Genomic DNA, 20309 nt, shown 5'->3' on the forward strand with positions numbered 1-20309 from the left:
CAGAGTGGTTTTCTCTATTATGCTTCTCAGTGTCTTTAGAAGTATAAGGAGAGCTGATGTTCTAGCAAAGGCTTCCTGACTTCCTTTCTAAGACTTAGAAAGGAGTGGGCTTCAGGGGCATACGGGATGTATGAACACCCAGCACGGAGAGCAATCCTGAAAGTCTTCTTGCTTTGTTTCACAGACCGAAGGTCAGCATCTGTTCCCAGGGCCTACGCAACCTCAAGAGACTGCAGTGGGACAACTCCTCATTTGATTGTTACTTCTTCAGTTTTACATTGCTTGAAAAACTTCAAATTTAGTGCAATGATGTCTTACTCTTTGCAGTTAGGAGCAGCGATTAGGCTACGACCTGTATTGTATGCCGTTTTTACACTCTAACCCAGCATTTTGAGGCCTTACAGCCACGAGCTATGTTTTTCATGATTTACATTTTGATTTTTTAATGCAGAGCAGATTGGACAGGAGATGCTGGAAAACCTCAGCCATGACAGAGAGAAGATCCAGCGTGCTCGGGAAAGGGTAAGCTTGATAACAAGTAATTGCTGGTCTCGGATTTTATTTGCTTTGGGCAAGTTCTCTGTGCATGCAAAAATAATCCAGCATATTGATCAGTTTTATATAAATCAGCTGCTAAATCACTAAACTGGCTGTTGGAAGGAAGCTTTCTGTCACTAATGTCATAGTTAGGTCATTATTTTGTCCTTTGAAAGCTTTCTTATAGCATCCATTGCAGTGACTGCTTGAGCTTTCTATGAAACAAGGTTCAGTATTACAACTGAGCTGCTAATAGCTGATCAACCTTACTTTTTGTAGCTCAAATGCTAATAGTTGCCTCCTGGGGCAGTTCTGAGTGCAAGAACAGATTTACTTGATGCTCGGCTGCTGCAGTCAAGGCAATATATCTATGTCATCTTTGGCTTATCTTGCCTCCATAGGGATCAGCTCTTCTCTGTAGAGTTAATGAAGATACTCAGAAGCCCATCCCATCCAACGCACACAACTTCTCTGAAGTTCAGTCTAAGAAATTTACCTCTCTAGTTCTGTTTTCCATTCACAGAATGAGACATGACCGTTTGTGACTTTGTCACCATGACACATTGTTCAGATACTTTCCTGAATGTCCAATTTTGCCAAAGCAAAGTCCACCTATAAGCCTCTAGCTGACCAAGGCCACTTAAAACTCCTTTGGCTGTCCCAGACAACCTGGTTAGCTTTGGTTGGTAAAGCCTCATATGATGGCTTTAATGAGGCATTTTCTGTCAGCTGTACCAGTTGCTTCCTGAAATCCTGGTTATTAACTACTTTAAAACATGAATTATATCTAAATAATTAAATGTAACTAAGCGAGCACTTACCAAGTACTGTTCAGCCTACTTTGTGTCTTACTTCCCCTCCACTCCTTACATCCCTAGCAACTGCTGAGTCTGAGATGCTTTTCTTTTCCTAGCTGGACAAGTAAAACCTAGGCAGTGCAGAGGAATGCCATGTATCCCTTTCTGCTGACAATAAAAATCCGTGGGAAGGAGAGAGTGTAGTCCTGATGACTCTGTGTACACATGGTTCGTAGCATAACTGTCCCTTTTCTGCACTTCCCACCTGAAGAGCAAATTGATGGAAAAACCTGTAAGTTGCAAGGACAAGACTAAAAATAAGTCTCCCACCACAGTGCACTGAAAGACCTCTTGTCATAACTGGAACATCTTAAATTGCAGGTTTTTACCATATGCCACTTAAAATATTTTGTTTGGGGAATTGAGAAGAGCTCTCCGGGGAGCCACATGAGTGGACCTCTCCCAGCTGTCTGTATATTCAGATGAACAGTAAGGGATGATCTTAGAATCATAGAATCACAGAATAGTTAGGGTTGCAAAGGACCTTAAGATCATCAAGTTCCAACCCCCCTGCCATGGGCAGGGACACCTCACACTAAACCATGTCACCCAAGGCCTTGTCCAACCTGGTCTTGATCTTGGGTAACTTGGCAAGATTTCCATCTTCTGGAAAGACCAGGACAGAGGGTTCTCTAGCAACGCATAATAGTGTTACACTGAATACATGGTATTATTGTCTTATTAGGAGGGTAATAAACTTGTCTTCTGAAAGTCAAATGTCAACTTGAGTATGATGGTCAGGTCTTAGCAGTTCAATGTTGTGAAAATTGGGAAGATTTTCTTGTGATCAAAATTTAAATGAGTTATTGTCTCTGTAGCTGAGTTAAATTTACATATTTGAGTTTTCCTGCATGTAGAGTAAAACTTTTTTTTTCCCAAAAGCCAAAAATGAGGGATAAAAGGTTTGCTACAAGTCAAACAGATTAGTTGGACTGTACAAGACTCTAAAAGTTGCAATGTTTTTTAGGAAAACCTCAAAATGTCTATGTCAAACAGGATATCACCACCAGCATCTTGTTCATCTTCCTTCCTTTCTCATTAGTATTCTTAATATTATTTTCAAAGCTTTCTTAACCATCATATAGATTTGCCATTGCTAATGGGAAAGTTTATTTCACTACAGCAGTTTTATGAAGGTAGGAAGTGCCGTCATATGCCGTTTAACAGGTTTGCATGACACCCATTCTTTGCATTATGTGGTGCGCTGATGTTAATAGAGAAATGATGGAAGAGCTATAATCAGGTATTTCAGTTTTAAATAAAAGCAAACTTACAGTTTGAAACTCTTTATGTTGTTTTTTTTTCTGCCAGGGCCGGAAGAAAAGGCATTTTTTTAGAGTTCTCTTGGGAGGTAGCTAGAGATCTTCCATCTGTGTGTGTACATGTTTGTTTCTTTTTTAACACTGCTTTCGCTTATTTTGTGGGTTTTTTAATTACCATAAAAATATGAGGTTGTCTTGCTTAGAGGGGTTTGTCAAACCTCTAAGATTCAGCTTCCCCTAACTATCAGTACTGATTCTAGCTGTCAGATAGAATCCTGCAGCAAGAGAGGAAAGTAAGGATCAAACATACAGTGGTAAAAAGGAGAGAGCTACTTTTCTGTGAAAAGGGAGGAGAAGCCCCAAGTATTAAATGCATCCTTATGAATAATAAAAGACCAATATAAAGCATACATTTGTACTTCGGATTCCCTTCTAGCATGGATAAGAACTTGGCTTTTTAATGAGCCTTCTAAAAACTATTGTGACTTTTTTTCTCCTGTTCCTTGTGTCAAACTGGGCTAAACTGCTGTTCTGGAGCCTGAATTGTCTAGATTAATCAGGAAAAAAATGAGGGAATGACCTCCCTGAAATATAATGCTTATCTTTGTCCATCGTAGCACATAACTACAGAGATCTGAAAGTCAGTGCAAGCCTTCCCACTGCATATGATATTGCTAAAAGCGAGTCTTGGTTAGTGTTATCCGGTCCCAGCTTCTCCTTGGTATTTTCTTAATACCTTTTACAAGAACAAGGAGGAAATATATGCAAAAATGTTATGTGTCATTGATTGCAGGTACTGATTTCAGTAATAAACATTAAATCTGGTACCAAATATTTATAATATTGGGCTTCAGAATAGAAACTGGGTTTAATACTGCTGCCATGCACATATTCAAGATATAATAGTGGTTTGTTATGGTGAAGGTGATATGTTATCAGAAGACTGCCACTTTTCATGGCAGTGTTACTGTTTGGATGGACTTATAACAGAGGATGCATTTTGTTTTCTACAACAAAGTTTCTTTAGTAAGAAGTCAATGAGTCAGGTAATCCTTTCAATCTGATTTGATAATGAAGAGCTAAATATTCAGCTTTCATAAGAAGAACGTTTTTATGTATATACACACAGCTGTGTTTTGGGGCATGTTAGAGGCAGTTGTCACTACTATTTCATAACTGAGAATCATTATCTTATCTTTTACTGTAGATTTTGATGTCCCACTGGTTTCAGGATCCCTAAAAAGTCAAAAGATGTCTCTCCTTTAGCTCCCAGTAGCAAAAGAGGCGATAGGAGGGTAACTCTATTCTTCCTATACCCTTCTTCATTTCTAGGCTTCCTTTTGTGGGACACTAATAAACACAAAAATAGAGAGGTTTTATTCCCATTTAAAGAGCAATAGAAGTAAGTGCTCTTTTTTTAATAGAAGTTCTTTTGCTTCGTAAATTTTCTGTTCATGTCCCAAGTGTCATCTTTTATTCAGTTGTGGTTTTACCTGTTTTGCAAGATTTTAGGGAGCTGTGGAACAAGTCTGCTAATCAAGTTTAGCTGGAAATAATTATCTGTGTCCTAATAAACTACAAAAATGCTGTTTTCAGTGAGTGAGTTATCCTTGCATGCACAAATATTTATTATACCACTGTGCCTTATGTACATACTATATACTGTTCACAAAGTATTTGGGCATCCATCCCAGTGGTGGCCATGTAAAGTCAGTGCAAGTTTTGTATTTGAATACAAATATAGGCATATTTCTTTTATACAGAATTGGTAAAAGACCACTGTTTTATATTTCTGCTTTTTCTTTACACTACTGTCTTTGAAAACAGTGGAAGAAAGGTGTGTTTGTTTCCCTTTTCATGAAGATTCAGGAACACAGCGCGTGGCTGTCTCTTCATTCCTTGATGCCCTCACTAATATACATAACCAATACACATACACACATCAGTGGGAATTATGGATACCAATTTATATACCTGCCACCCTGTATTTGTAAAGTGTTTGCTCTTTATCCTGGTTCATTTTTGTTGCTTCAATGTCTTATTTTCCTTGGGTTTCATCTTTATGTAAGAGAAAACCAGACAAATCATTTTTAGATTTCAGATCTTCAGTAGCTTTCTTACATGAGAGTTTGGTGTGGGCTAAACCTGAAGTTGATTGACTCAAATGGCAGTAAAAATAGCTGTCCTTTGTACAGAATGGAATACATGTGTCTTTTGCCTTTAATGGGACTCTTTTTTTTTCCCCAGCTTAGAGAAACAGATGCAAACCTGGGGAAGAGTTCCAGGATTTTGACGGGAATGTTGCGAAGGTAAGGCCAAGGTAGGGACATTTCCACTCTCTTTTTCTCCTCTATCCTTCTGTGCCTTTATTTTTAGCTTTAATTTAAACTCAGCATTTTGATGATGTACCTAACTTTTTTTACATGGGCTGCTACGTAGAATGTCTTTGAATGAATGCTGGTAGTGAAGCAGGCATGGTCTGATAGCTGGCTTTATCACAGCTATAGAAAGACTTTTCTATAGCCTGAAGGATTACCTCTTGCTCAGTCATTTCACATCTTTCTCTCTTTGTATTTGGTGGGGGGGTTTGTCTGTGTATTCTAAAATGAAGCATTTTGATTATAATTCCCTGTGTTCCTTGTTCTTGAGTGATTTCGGTCTTTTGGGGTTTTTTTACCTGTTAGATTTTATGTGAGAAAGTTTGTAAATGTTTTCAGGCAGTGTGCATTTACACACAGATAAAAGGTTAAGATGACGAATTCTGCCTGAATAGATGGAGCAGACTCATTGTCAGACCTTGTGGTTTTAACATGTTCCTCCCATGCTTTCAGTGTTATGAAAATTGTACCTGGGATCAAAGTGAGGTGGTACAGAAAGGAAAAATCTTCAACATCCTAAAAGTCTATGTGGGACCGCAGGGAGGGAGTTACCCAGAGATTGTGAAGCACCTTCCAAGACAGATTTTATTAATTAGTGGCATCTCTGGATACGTGATCTTTACCCAGTGAAACAGCACCCAAGCTTCTCTGTCCATATATCTATATATATTCAGCTTCTTACAGAAGAAAAGCATCCCTCTAATATGTGGTTCTGTGTGTTATGAAAACACGATTCTAAAGGAGTTTAGAGCATCCTCTCGAGTGTTCAGTATGGGATTACTCTTACAATTGGCTTATATGTTGCATATTTGCTTAATGCAATCTGCTTGTTAAAAAAATGAAGATAAAGTTTTAGCAGAGCTGTTGATTTGTCGCTTCACTTGGAAAATAGCAAAACCAGAATTTAGTGAGTTGTTCTTCAGTGCAAGCTTTATCTCTTCATTTCTTCTCAGAAAAATATCTTTGTTAGTCCTTGTATACCCAGCTGACAAAGGTTAAAATGACTGAACCTCATGCCTTCATTCCACAGATTTCTTACAATTCCAACTCCAAACTGTAACATATAAAATTCTCTGATTAAGAGTAATATGTAAATGACACAAGCTAAATTCAAAATCCATGGAGGAAGGAAGTGGCAATTGAAAGGGATGGTTCAGTGCCTGTAGACAATCAAAATAAACTATAAAAAAAATGAACGAAAGAAAAGACACAACCAAACCCAAGTCTCCCCAGGAAGGGCTCTGCGACATGAGCTGTAACGAATATTCTGCATATGTCTCCATTTTGTCAAATCTCATTAAAGGGGTTTCTTGCTTTGTGTCAATTGAGCTGTCCAAAAATCATTCATCATTTTAGTGTAAAAAAAAAATCGATGCAGTTATTTAAATAATATCATATTAATGTTAAAGTTCAGCTGTCATTTAATAGTATGGCTTAATCAGACATAGCATTTAGGAAAAATAGTTTTTTCGGGCTTTCCTTGGCTTTCAGGTTGGCAGATTCAAATAAGGATTTATGGGTTTCTAAACCAATGTATTCTTTCCATGTTTATGCTTGAGGTACCTCAGCCTTTTTTGCAGCACCCTGTAGTCTGTTATTTTCAGTAAAATAAAGTATCTCCTCATATTGTGTTTGAATACATTTGCAAGTAATTTGGAGAAGCTGAAACAAAAACATATGCTGTAACCTTTGACTTTGTTTTGTGTTTGGGAATCACAGTTAGGAGTCCTAAAGTGTTCCGTAAGCCAAATGAAAAATATGATCTTTCTGAAATACACTTGGGCTCTTCTTTTCAGACAAAAAGGATAATGTAGTCAAACACCACCATGGCATGTTTGTGTGTGTCAGAAAGGCACTGGGTTTCCTTTCTCTTTAGCAAAAATCCTGAGCTGAGTCACCCGTCTGGATGAAAGGCAGGTTAGGATTTAAGCCCAGTTCAGGTAAATGTGCCAAAAGCAATGCCCCTTCATAGATGCAACTTGCACTAGAAGATTCTCAAGATGTTATTTAAAACCACACAATAGATATACCTGTGGTGAATATAATTTGTTTGTGACTTGTTCAATAGTAGGGTCTAGCATTATTCCAGCCTCAGCATCATCCCAGTGTTGTTTAAGTCTCAAGAATAATCATAAAATGCAGACCCTGAGAAATCAGCACAAATTAGATAAATACAACTGCAAGAAAAATAATTAGCACAGATTGGCAGTTATGTCCTAATTTCTGCACACTTCAGTACATGCCACCCAATGTTTTACTTAATTACTGGAACCAATGAAGAAGAATGCTGGAGGACTATTCTTCACATCATTAATATACAGAAAAGGTAATGTTGAACCGAACGTTTCTCAACTTAGTTGCTGCTCCCACAATATGTATTTGCTGATATGCTTAAAGTCATATGCCGGGCTAATGAGGCATATGCCAGGCTAAGGGACTATGCCATAGTCTCTTGACTATGATAATACCCTGTGCATTGAATTAATGCCTAACTATCTCTATTTTTACATCCGGGAAAGCTAAAGCAGAATCTCTACTGAATCTGGCCAAATATAGTAAGAGATTATATATTTAGATAGCTAGAGGGCTACCTTGCTCCCTTTGTATGACCTAAATTCCCCGGCCATGTATTTGTGCATAAAATGCTCCAGAGATGGGGAATAAAAGCAGGGACAGGCTTTGTAGGTTGCCAGACATCACCAAGTAAATCAGTGGCATAATAGGAACAGACCCTCCTATACCAGTTTGCTGGTCTAGCAACTTTAGGAAGCCAGCCTTATGTATTGGAATTTGTTGTCTTCCTGTATTTTGAGTATTTGCTTAAGGGAAATTTTGTAATAAGTGTTCTTAAATATTCTCTCTTTGAAATAACCTATAAATTCATTATTTCTTTTCCTGTAAATAAACCTACTGGGATTCCACTAAGCTAGTATATTCCACTCAGGGTATGGCATTGCATTACCATGATAAAATCAGCATGTCAAAGCATTAATCATTTCCTTTTACATGTATCAATAGCTCTGGAAATCCTGATGGTTTATGACTCCTCTTTAAAACTGTAAGACTATAACACAATTGCAGTGTAGTTTAAGTTAGAGAATTTTCAGATAATAGCTTTTAACATAAGGAAATGGCATCTTCTGCAATTATCTGCAGTATCACTGTCTCAGACATCCATCCCTTGGCCTCTACCCCAGTGTGAACTGGGGAGCACACAGTGTGTCAGAAAGAAGCAGAAAAGAGTATGTTCTGAAAGATCTTCAGTCTTTTGCCCATATCCTAAGCCAATAACCTAGAAAAGCTTTTAGGAAAAGAATTTGGGTAGCCTCCAAGCCACACATGGCCTAGTGGGAAACCAACAAAACTAAAAGTAACCAGATAAAAATTTCAGTAATTTGAATCTTATCCAATTAGCAGATAAATTCTATCTACCCCCCTCCAAATGGCAGAAAAATATTTCATGAAAAAATAGCTACCACCCTCCAGAACAACTTTTTATTTTGTCTGCTTCACCAGGACATTTTTATGCCAAAAATTCTTTTAATCTTCAGATTTCAATCTTCTGAATTCTTAGCAATGATTCTTTGAGAAGCTCATGAACACATCTGCTCTTATGAGAGAGACTTAAAATGTGATTTCCAGCAGGACAGACACTACCTCCAGCTGATGGAAATAAAGCAGTAAGTGTTCAGCTCTCAGGTGATAAATTATATGACTTGCCAGCTGCATGACCAATATGACTACAATCAGAACTGGAATGCCTGCCCCTCTGTGCTAATTGGAGTTGAGCTTCTTCACTCCTCTTTCCAGGAAAATTCTGGTAGTCCTACTTTTTGCATCACTTCTAATCAAACTTCCTTGTACTTTTGAACTCCAGGATAGTCCTGACCTTACAGTTATTTCTCACCATTTCATGGAGTCATAGGACAGTGTAGGTTGGAAGGAAGCTCTAGAGGTCATCTGGTCCAACCTCCTGCTCAAAGTAAGTCTAATTAGAGCAGGTTTCTCAGAGACTTCTCCATTCAAGTTTCAAACACATCCAAGGTTGGAGATACCAATGCCTCTTTAAGCAGTCCAACCCAGTAGCAGTTGAAATTAGCAATTTTTCCAGTTATCTGTGAAAATTTCCCAGCACCCAACTTGTGTCTGTTGCCCCTGGTGCTAAGCAGAAATGATTTAAAACATAAGTGTTTTACAATTGGCCTTCAGAATTTGGGCCTGGATTGCAGTCATTCCTAGCACTTCTCAGAAGAGGCCCCTGTGGCCATTAGGCTGAGAGGACATTCAGTGTAGGGCAGTTATTTACACAGGCTGTGAGATGCTCTACCTCCACCCATTGACCTGGTTGGTTGGCCGTTCAGTAGTGGATGCAGCAGTAATTCTTTATTTGCTTTCTCACACTCCTAGAGATGTGAAAAGCTATTTATGACTGTTCTACCTTCACTCTTGACTACAAAGCCCACATTTCCATATGTAGAACAGCAGCAGAGACAGCCGTGTCCCTCTCAAGGCAAACCAAAACAAGGAGTGAGTTTTCTCACTGTCTTTTCCCCTGTTTAACTACCAGTCTGTTTCCATCCCCAGAAGTCCATAACAAAAAAGATTTTCTTCTCAGCTAAAGCCTATCTCAGAATCAGTCTTCCTAGGGCATAACTGTTGAGTCTCTGCAGGTTTCTGAAGGAAGGTCTTCACGTCACAGATACAGAGTGAAGTTTAGCATACAGTTAGACTTGTCTTGTTTTCATTCTAATACAGGAATTGCTTTTTCCAGCAGGAACTTTGCATATTTGGTCTCAAGCCAGAAGAAGTTTGAGTAGAAACTATTTAGCAGCTTTTTGGTGCATAGATCTATTTTTACTGCAAGATGTATTTCTACACTGAAAATTATTGAAATGGTAAATCCTTTAGCTACATGTCTGCTCCATGTTGAATATTTACAGCTGCAGCTGTTTACTTCAGTAATTTAGACCTTGATTCAGGAAGATATTTTAGCATATGGTTAACTTAAACCAGAGGAGCAAATCCCTTAACCTGAGGGAGTCCGAATAAGAGGGGTAATGAGTGGCAGAATGATCCTGGGTCATCTTTTGGGCAACACAGTTTTTATTGTTCTCTTTGCTCAAAGCTCGTAACAGAGCAAACCCTGTCCTTAATATTCCTGTTGGTAAATGGAAATCATAAAATACACATAAGGTATTTTAGTGCTTGTTACTGTCAGTGTGAGATTTTCTTTTTAAATTTCCTGACTTTAAGCATTTAATATAGTTACTTGATTCTTATATTATTACAGGTTTTTATGGAGCTAATCTTTATCATTATGAAGTGTTGAATCTTTCAGAAGGAAACTAATAAGCTTTATGGTGCCGTTAATCATCAGATAGTCTTTGGATCAATAATATACAGCTTCTTATTGCAGATTAAACCTTGGCATTAATTTGTACCTGCTTATTCCTCACTTTGTCTCTGACTTTAAAAATAAACCTTGTTTCTTTGTTGAAGTAATGGACGAAACATCTGGAAAGTGTAAATGTAGTGTCAGCAAAATTCCCATTCTTCAACATTAGGAGTCCAACCAAAAAGACAGGAAACATACCTCTAGGTCTGAACAGCAAGAGTTTTAAAACAGTATGGGGCACTGTGGGTTCCCTGTTCTCAAGTTAGGTATGATGTAATCTGGTGTATGTGAGATGCATTTCTTGCTTTTAATAATCGAGAGCCATTTTATAAACCTTGCTCATCTTTCTTGGACAGTGTTCTGTATCTTGTTTCCTAAATGCTTTTGAAAACTCTTACTCTGCTTTCATTCGGCTTTATTCATACTTTCATTTCATGCATCACAGAAGGTGCAGAAGTCTCCTGAACTGCTGTATAACCACCATAGCTACAGCAAGCAGAGTATATGGAGAATTCCGAACTACATACTGAAGCTACTGAGTGCTTCACAGAATGGGACCAATTTCAACTTTGCAAGCATGTAGCTATGTTAAGTTTAATGCCACCATAGCCTTAAGATTTATGTTTAAGTTTAATGCCACTTAAGCCTCCAAGAGCTTAAGTGATTCAGAGTTAAATTTACTCCAAACCTGGGAAAAAAAAAAGCATAATGATAAATCTTTATATTTTAAAAAAGTGCATAGGACTAAATAAGTCAGTGTTTTCTTCTCCTTGCACCTTGGTGGTCTTAGGAGGGTATGTCCTGCATTCACTGAGATAGAAGCATTTCTATTGTAGCATTGTTTTATTTTTCCGATTGTTGGAAAGCTTTATCCACATGTCAGGCGTCCTACGCAAGATCCATTATGAGCAGGGCTCTCAGCATTCTTTTGACAGTATTTCTAATTCTCTTTTTTCGTTCCTTTTTAAAACGTACAATGGCCTTTGTCCTGTTCTCTCCATTCCCTCTTTTCTATCATCCAGAATTACTATCTCATTTGCCCCCCCTTCTACCTACTTGTGTCCAGCTGAACAGCTGGAAAGAACATTATCTAAAGCACAGTTGTGTTTCTGCAGGAAAACAGGATCCCGCTGGATAATTATCCAAGCTAGTCTTAGACTGCATATACCAAGAATGTAAAGTATTGTAATAGGCTAAATATCATGTAACCCTTTGTGATTGTTCTCTGTATTGAGATATGTTGACTACGATTAAGCAGCTAGAGCCTAAAGAGGTTCACAGTGTCATGTGTGAAACAAAAGGCATTTCATAGTGAGCGTTGTCATGTCTGAACCACAATAGATGTCCAAAAGCATGTCTTATATCAGCATAATCTGTGCAGTGCTTTCTTGCAGTGGTTACAAGTAGTTTCCAGTTGGATGAGTTCTCCCTAACATGATATCCTGGAATAGCGAAGGTAGTGAAAGTATTTTGAGTGTGGTGAAGATTGTTATGTGAAGCAGGGTGAAGTAGGGAGCCTGTTAGTGAAAGCTGACATTGGTAATTGCTGAAATAATTGGAGACAACTCTTCAGAAATCAGTTAAGTCAAACTCCTTAAGGACAGTAGTAAATCAAGGATTATGTTGCTCTTGACACCACTCACACTGTAACTGTCACATAACAATATATGCCAAGTTTTACACATGCCATTTACTACAGAGCTTTTAAGCCATAAATGCCTATGTGTAACATTTACTGAACACAGATCTGCATAATAGTTTGCTACATGGCTTTCATTTTAATCCACAAATTAACCAGAGAATCATCTTTGAAGTGAACTCAGAAAAGTTCACCCTTTGTGTTAAGGATTGACTGTCCCCGTTTCAGTCCTGGCAGATATTTGTTTTGCCTGCTCTGTACTGATGAACATTCCCCATCTCTTCAATCAAACTGTTCCAAGTTTTCCCTGATGTTTAGCACAGATCTTTCTTCCTGGATAGAGAACATCTCTGTGCTGCTGCATTTGAGGAGATTTCTGTGCTCTGTCATGGCCCATGACTTCTGCTGTGGAAAGAAATTTCTGCTGAACTTCTCAAGAATTAGAGAGCATAAATAATAGTGTACACACATTATAGTTTCCAATTTTTATAAAGCCAAGCCTTTTGATAGGATTCAGGAATGTAAAAATGGAAGTCTTGGATGGTGTTCTAATAGGGAAATCCTGGAAGCTCAGCCTTTCCAAACAGTAGCTTTACGTGTAGGTGTCACTAAGCTTTGCAAATAGAGATACCCAAATTAAATCATTCTCATTGAGGTTACATACCTGGACTATAACTAGGCTGTAGACTAAGCTCACTAAAAGTAGCATTTGGAATTCAGACACGATCAACAAAAAAACTGAGATTTAACTTATTTTGTGGCACTTTAGGAAAAGGCAGCAGTGTTGTCAAACATCAGAAGTTTTAACTTCCTTCTCCCACCTGTGCCCATAGACATACCAGCATATTTGTCAGCTCTGGCATTTGAAAACAAGTGGTGGGGATGGGAATTGTTTTGCCTAGTCTTCTGTCAGGTCACTGCAGGAGCTTTGTAAACTTTCAGGTAAAGAAGCTCTTCTGTGCATTCTAAGTATAACTTCAGCAGCATTTGGCACTTCCCACACTTGGTGGAAATTGTCATGTTTTAATATAAGCAAAATGAATTCAGCTTTCCAGCACAATTCTGATCACACACCAATGATTTTATCTTAAAGAAAACAATGAAGTCATCAAACTGATTTAAAACTGCTGTGCTGTCAGAATCTTGTCCTTATTAGCTAATCTTTTAGACTAGATAATTTTCAATCTATCTCATAGTAGCAGGTCAGAGTTTTGGCTGTGCTCAGGAGACAGATTAAGTGACCAACAACTGGAACAAAGGAAAACTCAGGATTTGCTGGGTACAGTTTTTGTTGAAGTTAGTCACTTAAGTTCCGTCACAGAATCCAGGACCTGAACTTGCAAGTCATACTTATGTGAGTAGTTTGCTCATCCAAAGCCTAGTATTGAATGAGGATCTCTTTTAGTTGGAGCAAAGTTGTTTGGGAATGGATGTTGTTTGTTGTTGTAGTTTTAAAAAGAAGGCCATAAGTGATGACTGGGAAATCAGCAGCTAAGGAAAACAAGGATCCCTTAGAATCTGTTGCAGACAAATTAGTGTGCTGTGGGACAAGAGCAAAACTAAGAGAAGATTTATATCCTTGGGTAGCATGTAATCATGTTGTATTGGACCTTTAAAACTGCAGAAGAAACGTTCACACTTTGCTAACCTGCTGAGCATCTGTCTGAAGAATAATGAAATCATGAATGAGAAAGTGCAGTCTTAGAATGAGAGGTTGTGTAGTCTACTTCATGATAGGAAGGATGAAAATTTGCTAATTTTGGCTGGATCTTTAACTAATATGGAAGATTTGAACCTAATCAACAAAGAAAAGTCAGTGTGGAAATTGAGCAAGAGGGGGAAAGGAAAAACAATCTTATCATAAACACTGAGATTTATGTTCCCTACATTTGTGTAGCTCTAAAGTCATTCATTGAAAATCAGTGATTTTTTTTTTTTTACATATATATCTAGAATAATATAAACAAGGGAGAGACTTTTGCAACCTGTTTGCTTCAAACAAACTGATACATTTTCAGTGCTAGTGCTCCTTCAGTCTCAGAATCAGGATTATAACTTCTCTTTTAAAATCATATTTATAATTGGGTTTTTTTTGAAGACTTAAAGAATTAGTCAATGAATTTGAATAGTCAAGAGCTACAATTTATTAGAATTAGAAGTGGTATTAGTACTCTGCAGGTTAAAATATAGCAGAAGAGTTTTTCACTGTCCTATGTGCCTTCTGCAAGTATTAACATTTTTCTGAGAGTGTGGGCATGCAGGATCTCACCGTGCAGTATTTACTACCTAAAAGCTTTTGCTTAGCTTGGACTTTACAATATTAACTGAGCTGTAACCTAGAAGGTTTTTATAACACTTGTAAGTTGAAGCAAAGCCTTCATCTTGTCTTATTTAGTAGATCTGCTGATAGTTTAAGATTACAACACTAACAAATAATTTTCTTCTTGAATAAAAATTTCTTTTTATGATTATTTTTGTACCAGTTTCTTACCTTCCCCCCCGATAAAAATGCTTGTGCAAGCAAAAACAAAGCACTGTATGTTTCCCTGACACGCTTACCATGGCTGCAAATAATGTGTTTAAATAGGGAATTGCTTGAGAAACATGGTTCTAAGTGTGCCCAGCCTTGCCTAGATGTTGGGAAGCGTATGGCCTGCTTTATCCATGCTGAGAAACTTCCTTGCTGCTTTCTGTTGCTGCTGTGTTTTTTCAGATGCAGTTTGCAGTGTGAATGGCACACACGTGTTGATTGTGAAGGTAGCATTCTTTCAGTACAGCCTTCAGCTAATTACTCTTAGTGGCAGAGGGGCTTTGTACCTCATTTGTGAACAGCTATTTATACTATTGCACCAGTACAAAGCAATGTTTCACATTACCAGTTTACCAGACTATTACACCATTGTGTTTTAATCCACAGTAGGTGGATGGCGAACATGAGCCATCTGTTTTATTTAATGGTATAATCAGTAAACAATATATGCACTTTACACATTTGGTCATTAAAGATGCCCATATTGTTGGACCCTGTATTTACATTGTAAATTGGTGTATTCACACATCAGCTCATTCTGGTTTAAAAGGCTTGCTGTGTTCATAAGATGGTACAAAGCAAGCTCAGTAACTGCTCGAACCCAGCGCAGGTGGTCGAGCTAGTTGCCACACAGATCAAAAGTCAAACAACTGTGAATCTTCCTTTGAAATGGCATTTAGAGAGACAAGGCTGGTCTTATCTTCACAAACAAGAAAGAGTTATAGATATACATCATGAAGTTATGAGAACAAAAGGGGGTTTTGTAGTCACCCAGCATCAGAAAATCCAGTACTGCAGACTTTTGTTAAGACATCTTTGGAATATAAAGACCATCTTATTTTCCTGGACAAAATGTAGGGGAGTGAGTCTGAATTATTAAATGTGAGAAGGTTTGGTGATCTCAAAACTTTGGAGACAAAAAGTTGCTTTCTCTCACAGTCGATTTAATTTAATTTTATTTTCAGCGCTGCATAAGCAGAATAAAACAGACAGCAACAGCAAAACCCAGTCTTATTGAAGGGATAGAGGGAATGGGTGTATTTGTGCTAGAAAACAAGAAAATTGCTCGATATTTCAATTTCCCCAAAGTATCCTTGGTGACTGCCAAAAAATAGCCACCAAAATACATTAAAACGTCACTGATAAGTAAAATCTTGTTTGCTGGCATATTTTTAAGGAAGTGGAAGATCGTACAATCCTGTATTAAAACAATGGCGTTTATGTTCAATGATTCTGTCATTCCATGGTCCTGTGTCAGTGTTTTATTTCACAGTTTGTGCTTAAGATGCCTAGAATTCAAGGTATTTATTGGAGGACTCAGTCTCATTTCTCATTGTGTTTTATAAGGAGATATAATTGGGTTTATCACCAGGTGAAGGCCTGACTGGCATAGGCAGTAGACAGCAAAAGGAAAGAACTCAAAGCAGCAGTATGGCTAAGCCTGAGTTTGCAGTTCAGCAATGCTAGGGTGGTCTTGAGCTTAACACCACAGCTGCTCAGTTGAGTCTGCTGATAAAGGTGGAGCTCTCTGAGTGCCAGTGCTTTAGCTCATCTTTTGAAGCAGCAGAGTGTCTGTCAGGATGAGATCTTAGTCGTAACTTGTTGTCTGCGCTTCTGTAAAAAACTAGCAGCAAAATACTAATACATAGGAGATTTTCATTTTGGGTTCTGTTCCTACGTAATGCAGCTATGCTCAGAGGCACTGAATATATAGCCTGTAACAAAGCCTGTATACTAAAAAGTGTGTTCACTTTCCGTTTAGTGTTACAAATATGAGGTCATAGCTTTGTAAATATTTAAATCTGTTTCAAAGCCAAGCTAGTTATATGGGTTTTTTTTTGATCTTGGGGCAGGAGGAAAGGACTTTTTTATGCTGACACGAATTTTAGAGATGAAGTACTTTCAGGAGTGTGAGCGAAGAGAAGAAAATGTCTCATTTTATGAGCCATTATATATTATTTCAAAATATACAATAACTTCATGGTTAAAATATTTAAGACAAAGAAAGACTCAGCTATAAGTGTCCCTTTTATAGTTTCTTCATCTCTGTATTTCATGTAAATTGAATATTAAGCACTGGCTTGTGTCCATATGCTTCATGCTGTGTTGCCTTCTTATTTTGAGATACTGTGTAAGTAACTCACTTCTAATCTTAGAAAGGTGTTGAGATTTTTTTATAATGATTTTTCCCAATCCGGTAAAAACAGTCAGGTACTTGACTACTAATGTCTGAATCCTAGTTTTGTCCTGGGTATATCTTGGGTAACTGTGGACACATCTGTTTCTGTGCCTTTCTAAAATGAGGATAATGTTCCATATCCCAGCAAAGCATTCCAAGAGCAAATGCCCTTAATTAATCTGTGCATGGTCCTCACATGACAACCTGATGAGAGTTTGTGAATGATGGACTAACTGGTAGCAGTGCTTGTCCTGATTTGGAGTCATGGCTTAAATGGATTTTAAAGGGGTGAAAGAGAAGCATGGGAAGAATTTAGACTAGAGGGGTATGGAATATCTGATTTCCCATAACAGTCCATTACCAAGTGCATACCTGATCTCCTTAACAATTGAATGTGGGTATGAGGAAGAGGAGGTATCCGTTCTTTGTTGATTTCTATAGATAATATAATTTTGAGGGCTACAGGTGACAGGCTCATCTCTCCATGGGTGATATTTTTGGTGTCGCAGACAGAAAAGAGTATTTGGGTTGGTTCAACAAATAGAATTTATGCATTCCTGGAAACAATGGTAAGTGTATTTATAGAAAAGCCGTAATGTTTAACTTGATGTACTAGCCCAGGCAACTACTTCTTCCTTATCAATCTCTTCTTACTCCTCCTGTCAGAAATGATGTTCTTATAGCTTGCTGTGGAGTGAGATGTATTGCTGGCTCCTGTCAACCTGCGAACAATCAGTACAAATGTTTGTTAAGTACTTTACGGTTCCTTAAAAAAGAAATATATCCCTACAAATGCAACAGTTTATGACTTACTCTCAGAATGCTGCTGTTTCCTTCTTCAAAGGTGTGGAGGAGACATGTGTAGAGTCAGGGATTGGCAGTCACTTCCCCTGACCAAGATTACCTTTAGCAGCATCACCTCTTGCCTCTGGGGAAAGAAGAAACATGATTTGTAACAGCACATGAATGGGTAAAGCCATGAAGATAGTCTAGAAATGCATAAAAAATCTATTATCTCATGTGTAGTAACCAAAACATAGTGAGCCTTTAAAATTCCAATATTTTGCTGTTCAACTTCTGATTAAGGAGAAAATAAAAATATGGATTTCTGTTGTTTTTTGTTGAAGCATCCACTGACATGATGCTGCTCTTAACTGAAAGTTAGAAGAGAGTTTGTAGGAGGCACATGTTCAAAGCTAGGGTAAAAGGAACTTTGAATGTGATAGATGGTAAAAATGCTGTAGAACAAGCTCTTCCTGAAGAGTATTCTTTATAGAATGTCTCTTGTGCTGGCGCACTTGCTTGGTCATATTTTAATGGTTATCTTTGAATTATTGGTGATTTATTAAACCTTTACCAGCAAGCAGTGGGAGAATTAAACTCCCAAATGTCAGTTCCATCAGATGATTGCTCTTTGAGGAATCTAACTGATCAAATGAGATGAACCGTGTAGAATTCTTAAGACAGGAGTTGCTCACAAGTAGTTGTTTCTTAGTAAATTCACAGCATCTTCTTTGGAGTAAGGTGGAGTATTTGGAATGATATATGATGTTAAACATATTGTAGAATTGTTTTATAATAAACTCTTTTAATGTATTCAGATTTATTACTAGCAGTGTTCCAGATGCTTAGCAGTCAGCTAAGGAAATAGGGACCTCGTCTCAAAGATGCACATTATAAACAGACAACACATTGGTGGAGTATGGAATGTTGAATGAAACCAAAGAAAAGGCAGTGGTGCAAAGATGCTGTCATGATCTGTTTCAGGTGGTGATTTTGTGTGCTTATAATTCTATTCATTGAGATCAGTGCAAAAGCTTGCACCCGAAAGCTTGTTTTGTGAATCTGAGAGGAAGAGCAGGTGCACAATATACCAGAGAAATCTGTTTTACAAATGTAGAAACTAGCTTGCCATAGAGTTTCTGGTTTGTCCTCTTGCTCCACTGACCCAATTAAATACAGGCTTCATAGGAAAATATTTTCTGTGACTGAACTCGATAACACAGATTGGTTGGGAGGACTATCAAACCTGGCCCTCATCTCTAAACTAGTGAGTTCTGAGACTGACTTCAGTTTGAGACCCACTGTGCCCTGCTTTCTTTGATCCAAACTCTGAGTACATGTCATCATCATTTAAAGGAATGAGCTCCTTTGTGAAGAGGAGGCCAAGAAGTGGCCCCAGAGAATGCCTTCCCACATGGAAAGCCACCACCCCCTGATTTGATGGCTTCCATGCTAATGCATCTTTCAAGGGGTCCTCTTTATCCTGCATTGTTACTTATTTGGCTCTTCTTTTATTTCAGTCTTAATTGTCATTAGTGTGGGATGTTTTTTTTTTCTAAAGTCATCTGGTGAATAGTAGTTTATTGCATATTGTTGTGTTTGTCTAAAGGCAATTGTACAAGCTTGAAACCTAATTCTTGTAATCTTTCCTATTAGGGATAGCTGGAGATAAATAGTGCTCTATGCTTGGTGGGAGTGGGTCTCTACGTTTTGATCATCCATGTCTAAATGTTGAGTAATACTTAAGGGAAAATGTTCTCAAAACATTCCTTAGATGATTATTAGATTATATTTTATGTTTGATAAAAGCTGGAAAATTGCGTAAATATTTGCTTAACATCCCACCCCTAAAGCAATTTATTTCCTTTCTGGCCTTCAACCTTCTTGCTCAGTGAAATGAGATCAGTCACTTTCTGTTTATATCCAGTTTCATTTTGCAGTTCTCATGTACGTGTAGTGAGATTCCCCATTGCAGGGAAATACTTAAATAATAAGCGGGAAATAAAGAGGAAGGGAAAAGGTGTTTGCTAGTGTCTTCCCACATTATAAAAGTAAACAGGTGATTATACTGCTTGCATGTTACATGCTAATGATTAGTGTTAGAAGAAAATTAAAAACATAATCCAGTCCTGTTTTTCTATTATTTCTTTGTCACACAGTAAGTGAGACAGGTTTATACGTATTACGTTCCTTTGGCTACTGTTTAAATCTACCTTTAACACAAGTGAACTCATGAGTGATCTCTTACAAGAGGAAATCACTTTTGCATCTTAGATGTTCCATGGTGGCTGAGTCTTCTGGAAAGTGCTGACTTTTTCACATAGACAGCGGTCAATACTCACACAGGTCAAGTGTTTGGCTGGTTCCTCCCATCTGCATTTTTATCTGGGATTAATACAGAGTATGGGTCTCAAAACCGCAGACATCAGAATGAATGATTAGAGCTCAGCTAAATGGGAGGAGGGGCTTAGGGTACATTGTGTTGTGGGAAGACAACCAGCAGAATCAGTTAATTAATCTAAAAGACTGAGGACATTTCTCTGCACCAGCCAGCACTGAAGCATTTTTGTCATACACTGAAAAATGGCTGCTTCAGATGCAAGAGGTCCTGGAGTTTCTCTCGAGTCCTCTTTTTCTCCCACCATGTTTTTGCAATTAAACACTGGATGAAAATTCTTTTTCCTTTCCTTTTGTTTTGTTTTTTTTTGTTTTAAATGTGTTACTTTTTCCTTAATGCGTAGCAGCTGAT

General features: G+C 37.9%; 1 protein-coding gene across 4 annotated transcripts in view; it reads left to right on the forward strand.

The window, feature by feature from the left end:
* The window catches only part of VTI1A (vesicle transport through interaction with t-SNAREs 1A), a 274468-nt gene that overhangs the window by 169758 nt on the left and 84401 nt on the right, over positions 1 to 20309 (forward strand). For 2 of the 4 annotated variants that reach the window (XM_062607900.1, XM_062607901.1), the window contains 2 exons: positions 452 to 522; positions 4904 to 4976. In XM_062607900.1, the coding sequence (XP_062463884.1) occupies positions 452 to 522; positions 4904 to 4969 (137 nt within the window). In that variant the 3' untranslated portion in view covers positions 4970 to 4976. The remainder of the gene's footprint in view (positions 1 to 451; positions 523 to 4903; positions 4977 to 20309) is intronic. The other 2 variants (XM_062607898.1, XM_062607899.1) reach the window with 1 other exon arrangement.

The sequence above is a fragment of the Pezoporus occidentalis genome, unplaced genomic scaffold, assembly GCF_034315485.1.
Source record: "Pezoporus occidentalis ecotype Australia unplaced genomic scaffold, CSIRO_AGI_Poc_V1 ctg127, whole genome shotgun sequence".
NCBI lineage: Eukaryota > Metazoa > Chordata > Aves > Psittaciformes > Psittacidae > Pezoporus > Pezoporus occidentalis.